This window comes from Somniosus microcephalus, unplaced genomic scaffold (assembly GCF_052327205.1).
Source record: "Somniosus microcephalus isolate GS21.2 unplaced genomic scaffold, FLI_Smic_1.0 unresolved_chr9, whole genome shotgun sequence".
In the NCBI taxonomy this organism is placed as follows: Eukaryota; Metazoa; Chordata; class Chondrichthyes; order Squaliformes; family Somniosidae; genus Somniosus; species Somniosus microcephalus.
This window is the reverse complement of record NW_028225187.1, coordinates 30743406-30756846: the sequence shown is the minus strand read 5'-3', so window position 1 is coordinate 30756846 and position 13441 is coordinate 30743406. Positions and strand designations below refer to the sequence as shown.

Here is a 13441-nt window from a genome sequence, read left to right as displayed (position 1 = left end):
CTGGAATTAAAGAATATGGTGTTGAAATTGGTCTTTGGCGGTGGCAAGCAGCTGGCGAGAAAGAATCAGTGGTGATATCCGTGGAAGGCAAGTCGGGAGAGATGGAAAAGGAATGACCAATTCAATATCGCCCGATTTACAGCATGGTCAAAATTAGTGACAATTACCTAGCTGAGATCAATCAATTCCACTTGATTCCTACCTGAGTTTACTTTTACAGGTAAAAATCAAAATAAAGTGGTTGGAAGGAAAGCAGCAATGAAGACACCACCGACTAAATTTAAACAACAGACGCTTTGTTTTTAACCATTCGTGATATGTGGGCGTCGCTGACAAGGCTAGAATTTATTGCCCATGCCTAATTGCCCTTGTGATGGTGATGGTGCGCTGCCTTCTTGAACCGCTGCAGTCCATAGGGTTAAGATCTTTCTGTAGCAGTTTGGTACATCTGACCTACTCGCTAAACCATTTCAGAGGCAATTAAGAGTAAACCACATTGCTGTGGGCCTGGAATCACATGTAGGCCAGACCACGTAAGGATGGCAAATTTCCTTCCTTTAGGACATTAGTGTACCGAATGGATTTTTATGACAATCTGATAGTTTCATGGTTACCTTGAAACTAAACTTTTATTCCAGATTTATATAATTAACTGAACTTAATGTCCCCAGCTGCCATGGTGGGATTTTAACACGTGTCCCCAGATCATTAAGTCGAGAAATCGTGATTGACTCGTCCAGTAACATAAGGGCTATGCCTGGGTACCCACGATGGCAACAGTCCTTAGGGGGAATGAAACTTTGTCAATCGGTAAGCAACTGCAAACTTAATCTTTAATATAATTGGTGGGACATACGTTAATTATTCACTGGCTACTTTAGTGAGGTTGACCCAATATTTTAAGTTTAGAGGTGACTTTTGCAGACAGGATGATGTAGATTTTACAAAACGCGCCCTGGCTTAAAACTGGCGTGGATTGGAACAGCCGGATTTTAAAATTAATTCAAATCAATGACAATTCAAAGTGGGCGGTTTCTATTATGCGTCAAAGATCCTCATCGCCCTACTTTACGCCCCAAGAACAAGCTGAATATCTGCCCCAAATGATGGAGAATAATAGACATCGTGGATAAATTGCTCTTGGGCAGAGGGTCCATATTGTGTGACAGCAAATGAGCTGCTCGTTTCACATCCTACCCGAATATTTTTTCGATAAGGTTGTGTGTTTCAATTGGGCTATTCCTATAACGGACGGCCAATGCTTTCCTTTGCAGCGGAAAGTTAGAAATCTACCCGCATTGGTTGTGGTATTTATCAGCAGCATCTTTCCCCTCTAAAGATCACTTACCTGCTTCCCTCCTGAGGCACCAACAGAGTTATCTGTAAATAAAGCAGATGCATTATAAAGGAAACAATCTGGGCCCGTTGATGAACAGAGTTAGATGAATCCAGCCTAATACGGGGTCATTTTAAACTCACCCACCCTGGCGGTAAAATGACGGGATAGGGACAAATTCTGTGTTTACACCCACTGAACTTCTCTGTATTTTAGTAGGAGAGTAAACGTGTCCGCGTTTGACAAACAGCCTTTGACCAGTCCCTGTCCATTTCCCTCCAGGATAACAACAGAAAATGCTGGCAAAACTCAGCAGGCCAGGCAACATCCGTGGAAAGAAATTAGAGTCAACGTTTCGGGTCAAAACCCTTTGTCAAGACTAAAGAGGCACAGGGAATGAAATAGATTAAGAGGCCGTTGTTATTTCGGATTTCCAGCATCTGCAGTATTTTGCTATCCCTCCAGGATAAGTTATGTTTAAATTACCACGATATATGTCAATAACCTCATTCCCAATATATCAAGCCGCCGAAGTATCCCCACATTATCTGCAGCCTCAGAACGTTATCTGATTTTGAAAATCTGTGAGATCCACCTTAATCTCATCGATTCTACTCCAGTGTAAAGCCTCAGTTTTACGAAGAACTGTTCTTAAACAGAACGACCCATTGCCTCTATCATACTCATTAATCTTTCGATAGGTGAAAAGATACTTCCACGCCAACAATCCCACCCGAAGACCCGCCCCCACAACTGTAACTCTTTGATTCGCCTTGGCTCGATTGTCTACATTAAAGGCGCTACATAAATGCAAGATTTTGCTTTTCGAAACTCCTTTTTTCACATTCGGGTTAATTTACACTTTTACTGCAGTGAATACATTTCATAAAGTAACAGCTGATTTCAGATTTTAGAAAGCTTATCATCTCCCTTAGCAGCAGATGTGATAAATTGACATAATTTACCTCTGCCTCGTGAGTTTCTGATGGTGACCTCCGTATAGATTAATTCAACAGCAGTTTTGGTATCATCTAAATAGAAACAAAAGAGAAAAAATTACAATATAGAGGCTTCATTAATATAGATTAATATATTGCTGATATACAGATAGCTAGAGAGATAGATAGACAGACAGAGAGACAGACAGATTGATATACTGAATGATAGCTTGATATAAATTAATCGATAGCGAAAATGAACTGAGACAACAGTATTAGTATCCATAATAAAAAATATAGCGCATATGATTAGAACATGCCATTCCCGACAGTTTACTAAGGATGATATATAACTGTCGATTGCATAACTTTGATTTAAATGTCCAAAAATGAAGCACGTTTGCCAAAATGTATAAGTTATTTGCCTTCAACTCTATCGATCAACTTATATTAAACATTTGTTATCGTTGTTCTAGTTTATTGCAACATTATTATTCCGGCCAATTACGATGCTTCACTCAGTGTCTATCTAAAAACCAGAACAGGAGAGATTGTGTGCTGGTTCTAAGGATAATTTACCCCAAAAATGGAACTTACAAATTGCCAATAGTGATTTTGACATTTACAAATATTGGTACTGGCGTGTCAGTCCTGGAATGCACCAATCTTTAAGCCCCTTCCCAGATAACTTCTCACAGTGTCAAGACAATCGCTACCCTCACAGTAGTTATCAAGCCCTAAGAGATAAACAAATCCCTTCAGCCAAGAAACAAAAAGAATCCTTACCTTCCATGGGCTTCGTGCCTTGTACTGCACTGTAGGTTACCTGATCGGAACTAGAAGCTGTAGAGAGAAATAAGTAAACTGCACTCAATGACAAAGTTAATCAAGGAAGCATTTATATACCAGACTCATCTGAGAAATTCATTATTTGACATTTACTGCAGTACTTACTGATTTTAAAATCAAGCAACTAATTAACCTGAACAATGCAATCTGATCCAAAGTCCGGTGAGCAAAGTCATGAAGTGTCTTGGCCCCAATCAATGGGGCTGGGCTGAGTTGCTTTCTTGTAAACGGGGTGACGGTGAGCAGCACAATTGACCTCATTGGCCCCAGGTCATAGAAACATAGAAGATAAAGGCAGGAGTAGGCCAGTCGGCCCCTTGAGCCTGCTCCGCCATTCAATGAGTTCATGGCTGATCATCCATATTCAGTACCCGGTCACTGCTTTCTCCCCATACCCCTTGATCCCTTTAGCCTTAAGAAATATATCCAACTCCTTCTTGAATATATTTCATGAATTGGCCTCTACTGCCTTCTGTGGTAGAGAATTCCACAGGTTCACCACTCTCTGGGTGAAGAAATTCCTTCTCATTCCTGTCCTAAATGGCCTACCCCTTATCCTTAGACTGATACCCCTGGTTCTGGACACCCCGGCCATCGGGAACAGCCTTTCTGCATCTAGCCTGTCCAGTCCAGTCAGAATGTTATAAGTGTCAATGAGATCCCCTCTCATTCTTCTAAGCTCCAGCGAGTATAAGCCCAATCGACCCAATCTCTCCTCATACGTCATTCCTGCCATCCCAGGTATCAGCCTGGTGAATCTTCGCTGAACTCCTTCCATGGCAAGAACACCCTTCCTCAGATAAGGCGACCAAAACTGTACAACTGCAGCAAGACATCCTTGATCCTGTACTCAAATCCTCTCGCTACAAAGGCCAACATACCATTTGCCTTCTTAACCACCTGCTGCACCTGCATGCTTACCTTCAGCGACTGGTGCACAAGGTCAGGCACCCGGATATCGACGAGACTTCCACAAACTACATCTTTTTTTTGGAATGTTTATTTGTAATGGTGGGGAGGAGACAGGTCCCAATCTCAATTTAATACTCAAGGTATTGGTCATTATGTCTGATTTTCAGGCTTCTGGATTAAAACGTTAGGACTAGCACCCAGATTGCCACCTATCAATACCGCCCGAGTAAGAATCACCAACTTTTTAAAAAGAATAATCAGAAATAGACGAAATAAAGAATTCAAAATTAAAAGAGGACAAGGGGTAGCAATCTGTCTTGGAAAATGAACTGCTAGAATCACCTGCAAAGAGCTCAGACAGGTCAGTCTGCTGGGCAAACAGTGCCCACAATATTTTCTTTCCAAGAACGTGGTTCTATGGGACCGTGCCAACCTCCCCAATCTATTTTTTGTATGCTCGACTCACGCGATGCTTAATATCCAGGAGTTTAGTCGTAATTCTTACCCCTGGTATGCTGAATTGATGCAGATGAAGACATTGAATGTCCAAGGATGATATCCCCACGTTCCGTCGCAACTGAGGTGGAAGATCAGCGCAAGCCATGCAGAAACGACCGTTTCTCTGACATTTTCACTGAATTTCCGCTGAAGTTACGGTGGGTTGTCGGAGAACATCCAGGATCATTTTATGGCAAATAATCTATGATATATTGTCGCATGCATCTGTCCGTGCTTACCGATATTTCGGGCTGAGCCCTCAACTGCATACTCCAAATTCCTCGCAGTTGTTTCTTCAATTGGGGGTCGAGATCCATTTCCAGTTGCCTCCCTTTGTACAAAGATGTTCTCACGTATGAAATATGAATGCATCAACAATTCAAATTTCACTTTCAAAAAACTGTTACAAATGATAGAATCACAGAAGCTTGCAGCAGTAAGTTTACTGAAATTAGAACACTTTGAAGGAGCAATCCTGCTCAGTCTCACACCCCCGTCTTTTGTCCATAACCCTGTAAGTTCCTCATCTTCAAATAACTCTACAACTTCCTTTTTAATTATTATGGAATCAGCTTCCACCACCTCTTTAGAAAGCGCGGTCCAGATCGCGACAACTCTCTCATTAAAAGAATCTCCATCTCCCCTGTGGATTTTTTCCCAATGGATTGAAATCCATTGACCAATCACCAGACGTGATATTGTTTTCCCTATCTACTCTATCAAAGCCTGTCAACACCTTGAAAAACACTCAAGGAGAACAGTCGAAAAATTCCAATACCTCCTCGTAACTAAAGTCCCTGATCCCTGGTAACATCCATGTACAACTCTTCCCCACACTTTCTGAGCTATTTACATCTATCTTGAAGTGTGGTGCCCAGAATTCTCCGCAATAATCCAGCTGAGGCCTACCCAATGATTTATAATGTTCTAGCATGATCTCTTTGCTATTATTTTCTAATCCTCTATTTATAAACAAATGCAACCCATATGGTTATTTAGCCACTTATCTAGTTGCCCTGCCAACTTTAAGTATTAGTGTATATGGATAATCTGCTCATTTATACTTCGAAATCATGCCTTTTATTGTATACTGCCTGTACATATTAGTTCTCTAAGAGTGCTTCATGTATCTGCATTTATCTGCATCTTCCATGCTTCTGCCCATTTAACCCTCCTGTCTATTCCACCCTGAAGACTGCAACTATCTTCATCACTATACAATACTGGCCAAGTTAGATACCAGCTGCAAACTTTAAAATGTTGATCCGTATACTCTTGTATCGGTCGCTTATTATAATTGCAAAGGGTAATGGACCCCAAATTGACACTTGGGGAACACCACTGTGAACCACCTCCCAGTTTGTAAAAGATCCATGCACCACCACACACTGCTTCCTGTCACTGAGCCAATTCCGTATCCATAACGCCACCAGCACCCAATTCCATGGGATTCCATCTTAATAATAAGCCTCCTATGTGGCAATTTGTCAAATGCCTTCCGAAATTTGACATATATCATCTACTAAACTACCTTGACCAAGTTTCTCTATTACCTCATGAAATAATTTAATCAAGTTAGTGAGACACTATCTGCCATTAACAAATCCATGCTTTCTTTGACAAACCAAAGACGTCCCAAATTAAAGTTTATAGTGTCCCTAATAATGGTTTCCAATAACTTCACCACCACCGATGTAAGGCTGACTGGACTGTTCATGATTTAAAAACGCAAATACTAAAATAAAACAATATCTTAGCTCTTAAAACTGTAATCTTCTCAAGTGGACCTATATCAGAGACAATGGGGTGAAATTCGAATTGTGCGGGGTATCAAAACTGGCGTGATCGCACCTGCTGCCACTATATGCCCCATCCGATATTCAGTTCCATTTGGGGTTTACAGCTGGTGACAACTCTGCACAAGAGTAATTTCACCACTTCAGTATATTGATGGATATACTAATAAAAAGGCTTTGCTGACTTACCCCTGCGACTGTGAAACACTTGAGGAATTGCCTGGATAAAATAGGAAGAGACATAATTCAGCAAGTTGTGCAGTATATATTGCGCTCTTGCTGGCTACAGTTAGCTTGGGTTTCCTTAATTAATCTCTGAACAGCAAACATTTATATTGATATCAATTGTAAACTGTTACAAACATGCATTTATATCATTATTACATGCAGCAGAGTACGAATGCACAAAGAATGTCCGCAAATCTTTAAGATATTATCATGCATTACAAACCCACTATCAGATTTCACATTCTCTTATTAACCATGTGCCATTTATTGTTCTCTTACTCGCCAAGATGCATACCTTCTCAGAGTGGAAGAAGTGCAAAAATATCCTCAACCACGCAATATAGTTCATGACTGTTCCGAACTCATCACTGAGAAGAATGCTTCATTTTCCAGACCACACTTTCCGTCTCCCTCTCAAATAATACTGTTACATTTCGAATGCTACATTTGAATATGAAGGGGATTGAATCCCGTCACCTGACTATCGAGCTAATCGCCTGCCCATAAGAAATTACTCACCTTGTTTCTTCTTCCAAAGTCGGAAGACAACCACTGCAATTAGGGCAGCGATCAGAAAAATTGGAAGAACTGTTGCTGTGGTCACGGTTGTGTGACTTTGGGCTGGAACCAAGTAAACATATTCGATGAATAACATAATATCGTTCCAAGCATTACAAATTCAATCTCGCAGCATTACAAATTCAATTTCGCACTACAAGCATAAATAAGATTGCTTTTGAAGTCTGCACTAAATGGATTCCCTTTTTCAGCACCTCAGCCCCTGCATGCTGAAACACTGATCCATAGATTCATCAGCTCTCGGCTGGATTATTACAATGCCTTCATTTCTGGGCTCCCAACCCCGCCATCCACAAACTCGCAACTAAACCAAACGACCCTGTCGCACACTGATTACTACTCGCTATTGAGTCCATCTAACTCCCTTTCCTCCAAAGTATCACATTTAAACACCTGGTCCTCGTGATCACTATATTTCTGACAAATCTCCTCCCATTTTACCTCTATCTTTAGACCATTCAGTCAATTGATTTGTGGCCGATTGGGCGCCTGCGCTTCCTTTGTCACACCATTAGTGAAACTGTTTTGGTTCAACCCCCCTAAACCATCTCATTATTCCCATTTCCATCTCGCCTACATACTGCTTCAAATATCTTCACAGGAACCATATTTACCACGATGTTTTTGATCACCCCTCCCTCTCGCTTTCAAAGATTGGCTCTGTTTTGTAGCCTTGTCGATTGCAAGTGCTAAAGCGCCCATGAACAATTCTGCGAGTTTAATTCAGCACGATTTCACCTAATAAAGTCCAATTTCTTAATCAGAAGCAGTACTTATAAATTTTCACCTGAGGTGCGATGTGTGCTTTAGGAGGAATATATCATGCGAATGCAATATAATTATGGCTTGGCAGAAAGAAAAGTAATTCATAAAATCAGATCAAGCACAATGTTATGTTACCTTGTACTGTGACATCGATATCTTTGCTGGTTGTATTAAATATTCCTTTATAGGTCCCTCTGTTGGTCGCTACACAGTGATATCGCCCTCCATGGCCTAGCTGGAATGAATTGATAATGAGTTCACTCCCGTCTGTGTTGAAGTGGTAAGATTCGCTGGTGCTTTCTAACTTTTGGTTGTTCAGGTACCAGAGGAAATGCGGTGCTGTACCTCTCTTCACCTGGCACCGGAGAACGAGACGGTCCCCCGCTGAAATCTCAGTTTTGTTGGTATTGGAAGTGAGGGAAGCATTAGCTACAGGAACTAGAGGAAAGCAAATACGTTTAAATAGGTAGAGAATGAATTCTGCAAATTACAATTCAAAATTGAAACCTACTTTGAGTACAAACTTAAATTAAATCAGAAAAATAAATCAGACTGGTGCAAGATTTTTTGACCAGCTTTGAATGCTTTGGGGATAATATTTAGTTCAGAATTGTCCTTGTGCTGTGCCATCAGTGATATCGAATATTAGTTCTAACTAAAGATACTGCACATAACTCCAAAGTGTAGGTTTTCGTCCAAAATTCCAAATGATGGTCTAACAATTACAGCCCAGAAATGACTGCCTATGGTATGAAGCTGTGAGTCATAAACCTATCTGTATAACTTCCCTCAATTTATCATTTAAACAGGGTGATCAGCTTCTTTAAACCTAATAATAACTGTGGTGGTTTTTAAACCAATAATCGATGCGATCAGAAGACACTCCTTGCTCTTTTTTGGCATGCACCTGCTTAATGTAAATGGCGCAGTGCCTCCCTTGAAAGAGATGGATGTCAAAGATAAAGTTACACTATCCAAGCTTACAGTACAAGCAGCAATTCCCGGGCTGCCCTGCCTTTGAGTCACTTATTTCACTCTGCCACAGAGGTATTTATAGTAACTCACCTATCACTGAAACCGCAACGAATTCGCTGTGTGGAGGAAGTCCTGCCGCCTCATTTGAAACCCCACAACTGTAAACTCCTTGTGTGCTTCTGTTGACTTTATTAATTTGGTAAGTAATTCCGGGCAGTTCAGACTGCTCTCGGTAGAGTTCGTTATTTGGGTCTTTGTAGAAAATGTAGGTAATCGGGGTTGAACCATTGAACACTGAGCAGGTTAACGACGCTGTGTCTCCTTCTATTAACTCTTTACCAGGGCTGATTGTCAGTTCCGGTTTGGATACTGGGATTCCTGTAAATATATCCACTTGTAAATGACATTGCTGTTGCAGAATTTGTAGTGTTACCTTCAAAGTAATATGGGGTTCTCATCATTCTTTAGAGCGTTGTAATTTAGGTTTCCACACCAATATTGGGCGCCCGTCTCCCTCTTCTATTTTAGCAGCAGTTAAATTTAATAGAGGAAAGCCTAATCCTGGATGGAACTACAATAATTCCTAATGCAATCCACATGTGACCACCCTACCCTCTCTGGCCTGGTACTGATTCGTACAGACAATGCTAATCAAAGGCAGGAATTTATCTCGGGCGCTGGCGAAAAACAGGCGGTGGCGATAAACGAGCGCCTGATATTCAGAACTATTGGGCCTTGAAATTCGGTGGGGTTAGAGGCGTTAGAGGGTCTTGCGCCGGAATTATAGCTGGTAACGAAATTGCGTTGGGCCCTACCATCGGCGTTAGCCGGTAGCGCTGCGCCGGCACCGATGACGTCATCGGTGTGCGCAGCATCCCAGTTGCCGTGGTAACCCGGCCCCAAGCCCAAATTCAGTTGCGGCCGCCTCGCCCGTGGCAGCCGCAACCAACGATTGTTGAAAGGGATGTTACACACCTTTGCGCCGGCGCATAAAGGTGGAGCGGGGGCCGGCCGCTTTCCCGGCGGCCGCCTGCCCGCACCTCCCTCCCCGGACTCCTCCACCACCCCCCCGCGGCACTGATGTGTGTGGCCCGCGAGCCCGGCTCTTCTCCGAGGTGCCGGGCTCATTTGTCGGGCGAATCGACCGGCCAGCGGTCGGCTGCAGGCAGCTCCTCCTTAACAGAAGGAGGAGGCCTGCAGTACCCCAGCCTGCCGCACCGCATCGGGTGCCGCAGCGGGTGATTAGCGCCATAAAACTGCATTGAACGCCCATAGTGAGGCGCAAAAACCCTCCATTAGCGCCCGCCGCCGTCTGGGCCCGGGGCAACCGAATTTTCGTCGAGCGCAGCGGCATTAACGCGGGCGCAAAATTTCGGGCGCTAAAGCCCTGGCGGACCCACAACCGAATTTCTAGGCCATGCAGTCAAAGAAGCAGTATATCAGGCGCTGTGTGGAATGGGCGGCTGATTCGATACCGCCGGTAATTCGGCAACGCCCGAGACGAATTTCTAGGTCAGGAACTCTGCACCATTCCAGAACCATAAACTCTAGGCAAATTAAATGCAACGGTATCTAACTCCACCGCTCCACGTGGCAAGGCGTTCTATGTTCCAGCACTCATCCAGTAAAGACTGTTCTTCTAAGCGCTACCCACTCACTGTTAGTGATAATTATGCATTAATGATCCCTCCTTCCTGATTTCGGATTCAGAGGAAATACCTTTCCCTAATTGCTCCATCATCAACGTTAGCATGTAAAAAAACACTCATAAATGCCCTCTTAGCCTTAGTTACTATTGTAGTATCAGCCTCATTAGCTCAAGTCTATCCTGATCAATAAAGCTTTCCATCCCTGGCGCCATCCTGGTGAATCAACACTGCCCCTTTTCTATGATTTAAATTTTCTCTTTAGAATGGAATGCCCCCCAATTGAACAAAGTAACTGGGGCCTAACGAATGTTTTGTATAAATATACAAACAGTTCTCTAATCTTGTTCTCTATGACAGATGTATTAATTTATTTATCTCTAAACATAGAGATAATCCCTGTACCAAACGGATGAGTCCCATCGTGAGCATGTGTTGCTAATTTTGTGGATAAAAGATGATAAATAATTGCAGTAAATTGTACTCACGGCTGACTGAAACTGAAACCTGATTACTGAGTTTCGTCACCGCACTGTTCAATGTTGTTGCTTCACACAGGTAAGTCCCCGAATCGTCCAGCAGAGATGGCTCCTTTATGTAATAGTTGTGGTCTGCCGCTGAATTGAGAGCTTGTCCGTCTTTGTGAAATACGAATCTCAAGGTGGAACTGGGGCGAATTGTTTCAACCAAACACGCCAGTTTTAATGTTTGCCCCTCAAATAATTGCTCTTCAAATTCAGCCACCAATGTAGGATTGGAATAGAACTCTATAAAGTGGAACACAATATGGATTTGCCAGCTAAAGCATCTATCACAGACTGAACAAGTTATGTGCTTGGATAACACATGTTAATGATCAGAACAGCGAATGGAAGACACATCCTGCGGATCCTTTGAGATTAGCCCACCAAACACCAACGCACTCCTCCTCCAGAATTTGAACACAGGCGATGTTTTACGCCCAGGCCTTAAATACTGAAATCTCCTTCATCATTGTTGCTCTACCTGAAAATTTTATGACATGCATGTTAAAAGCTCAGCTAATGACAATTCAATTATTATGAAATCCACTGCCGACACAGGATCGAGAACTCATACCTTGTTTTCAGATTGCCTGCTCCTTTGAAAATGCAAAGATAGAGTTATGATTGGCAGGATCTAATGCAATAGAAGGGGAGCACGAGGCAACAGGGACTCAGACGTTAGTAGCGAGAGTCATTTTGCATCCCCCCACTACTGAAATTTGTGGGGGGTGAAAATTCAACTTTGACCAGGTAGCAGATTGGTCATCCTTAATACTCATAGGCAATCTCTGATCCATTTTCTGCCGATCCACTTTTGCGCCCTCAAAGTTAAAATTTACCCCCGAGCTTTCAACTATAAAAGATTTCCGGGACAAGTAAAGGATAAGCCATTGCCTTATTAAACACCCTGCTATTGTTGACAACGTTCTGCTCATTGCTGATTCAGCCAGACAGAAACAGAGGAGGTAACTTAATCTTGCGACCATGGGGTAAAATGTGCGGCATCGAATCTTGCGCCAATGGTACATCAGGCACGATTTTCTTGCCCATTGAAAATAATGGGAGGCAAAAATTGGCGGGACATATAATGGGAGGCAAATTCAATATCGCCCATTCAGCACTATTGCAGGAAGCTAATATTAGCCACTGGGAGTGTGCACTGGTCTTCAAACGCTGCAACTTTTACAAGTGTGGATTTCAGCAAATTTATGGATCATGTAAGAACCAGATGGCGCTATGATTTAAAGAGACTAATTTCAAAATTGATTTGCTACGTCATAAAATTGTGGGTACGTCCTTTACGAGACTGGATTCCTCCAGTGTGTTTATTGAACTTTAATCCTCTGAAGAATTATTTAAATGAAAGATGAACAATAATGACAGCTGGTTGTCCTTACCTTTTACCGAAATGGAAACTTCATCACTCTTCTTTTTCACACCGCTGTAGAGTGACTTTGCTTCACACAGGTAAGTCCCTGAGTCATTCAACGAAGCTGACCCCAAGTGCTTATAGTTGTAGTCTGAATTCAAGTTCAGAACTTTGCCATTTTTGTAAAATGTGTATTGAAGCTCAATACTGTGCGGCACTAGTTCAATAAAACAGTCGATTTCTAACTGCTGTCCCTCAAATATTTCAACTGCAGGCTGAGTCCTCAGTTTAGGTTTGGCGAAGAGTTCTGTGAAAACAGAATATGGATTGACAGGTAACAGTTCACATCACAGATTAAACAAAGAGTAGAGATTACTAATAAGAACAAAGAAATACCGATAACCACCACGAGGGGCGTCTATGCTTAATTGTAATCAGCAGCTGTATTGTGGAACACGAGAGCGGGTATCATTATATATTGTCATGGATTTCCTCTCTCTGCTTTGTTTGCGGTGAACATTAATCCACTTAATATATTCTGCTGCAACAGGAAATCCACGCTGGGCAAGCATTATTCAAGAAGGAATCCTACAAGATAAGGTTCCACTTTTAGCCATTCTCTGCTGCGTATCACTATCTACTATGACCAGGGTGAACTCCACAAATGTTAACAGCTACATTGCTCTGCCAGCACCCAGCACCACTATCTGAAATTTTAGAAACTCGGGGTTCTCACGGCCATGGTGATGGATCGGTTATGATATAATGCACTCAATATGGACAAGGACATCCAAAGGGGCCATCGCCCAGTTTTTATCCGGAGTCTTTGACTAAGCCCACGGTAATTACATAATAAAAATAGCAAAATAGAGGAGAGGTTGAAAATAAATAGATTATTTTCCTCCATTAATGTCCGTCAGTCATCCCTGCACTGCTGATCCAGGGACACACGAAGACGTGTTGGTCACTTCTGTCAACCCATCTTCGGGAGTGTTGTGGAGACAGGCGGTGTCATATGTTTGCTTC

General features: G+C 42.4%; 1 protein-coding gene across 1 annotated transcript in view; it reads right to left on the bottom strand.

Moving 5' to 3' along the window:
- LOC147085002 (Fc receptor-like protein 2) overlaps positions 1-13441 on the bottom strand; it is a 38714-nt gene that overhangs the window by 4436 nt on the left and 20837 nt on the right. The window contains exons 3-13 of the mRNA XM_085979399.1: positions 12444-12722; positions 11499-11527; positions 11011-11356; positions 8967-9254; positions 8037-8339; positions 7077-7178; positions 6519-6549; positions 4773-4864; positions 3061-3117; positions 2302-2367; positions 1349-1380 (exon numbers count right to left, since the gene is read on the bottom strand). Coding sequence (XP_085835525.1) covers positions 1349-1380; positions 2302-2367; positions 3061-3117; positions 4773-4864; positions 6519-6549; positions 7077-7178; positions 8037-8339; positions 8967-9254; positions 11011-11356; positions 11499-11527; positions 12444-12722 — 1625 coding nt within the window. The remainder of the gene's footprint in view (positions 1-1348; positions 1381-2301; positions 2368-3060; positions 3118-4772; positions 4865-6518; positions 6550-7076; positions 7179-8036; positions 8340-8966; positions 9255-11010; positions 11357-11498; positions 11528-12443; positions 12723-13441) is intronic.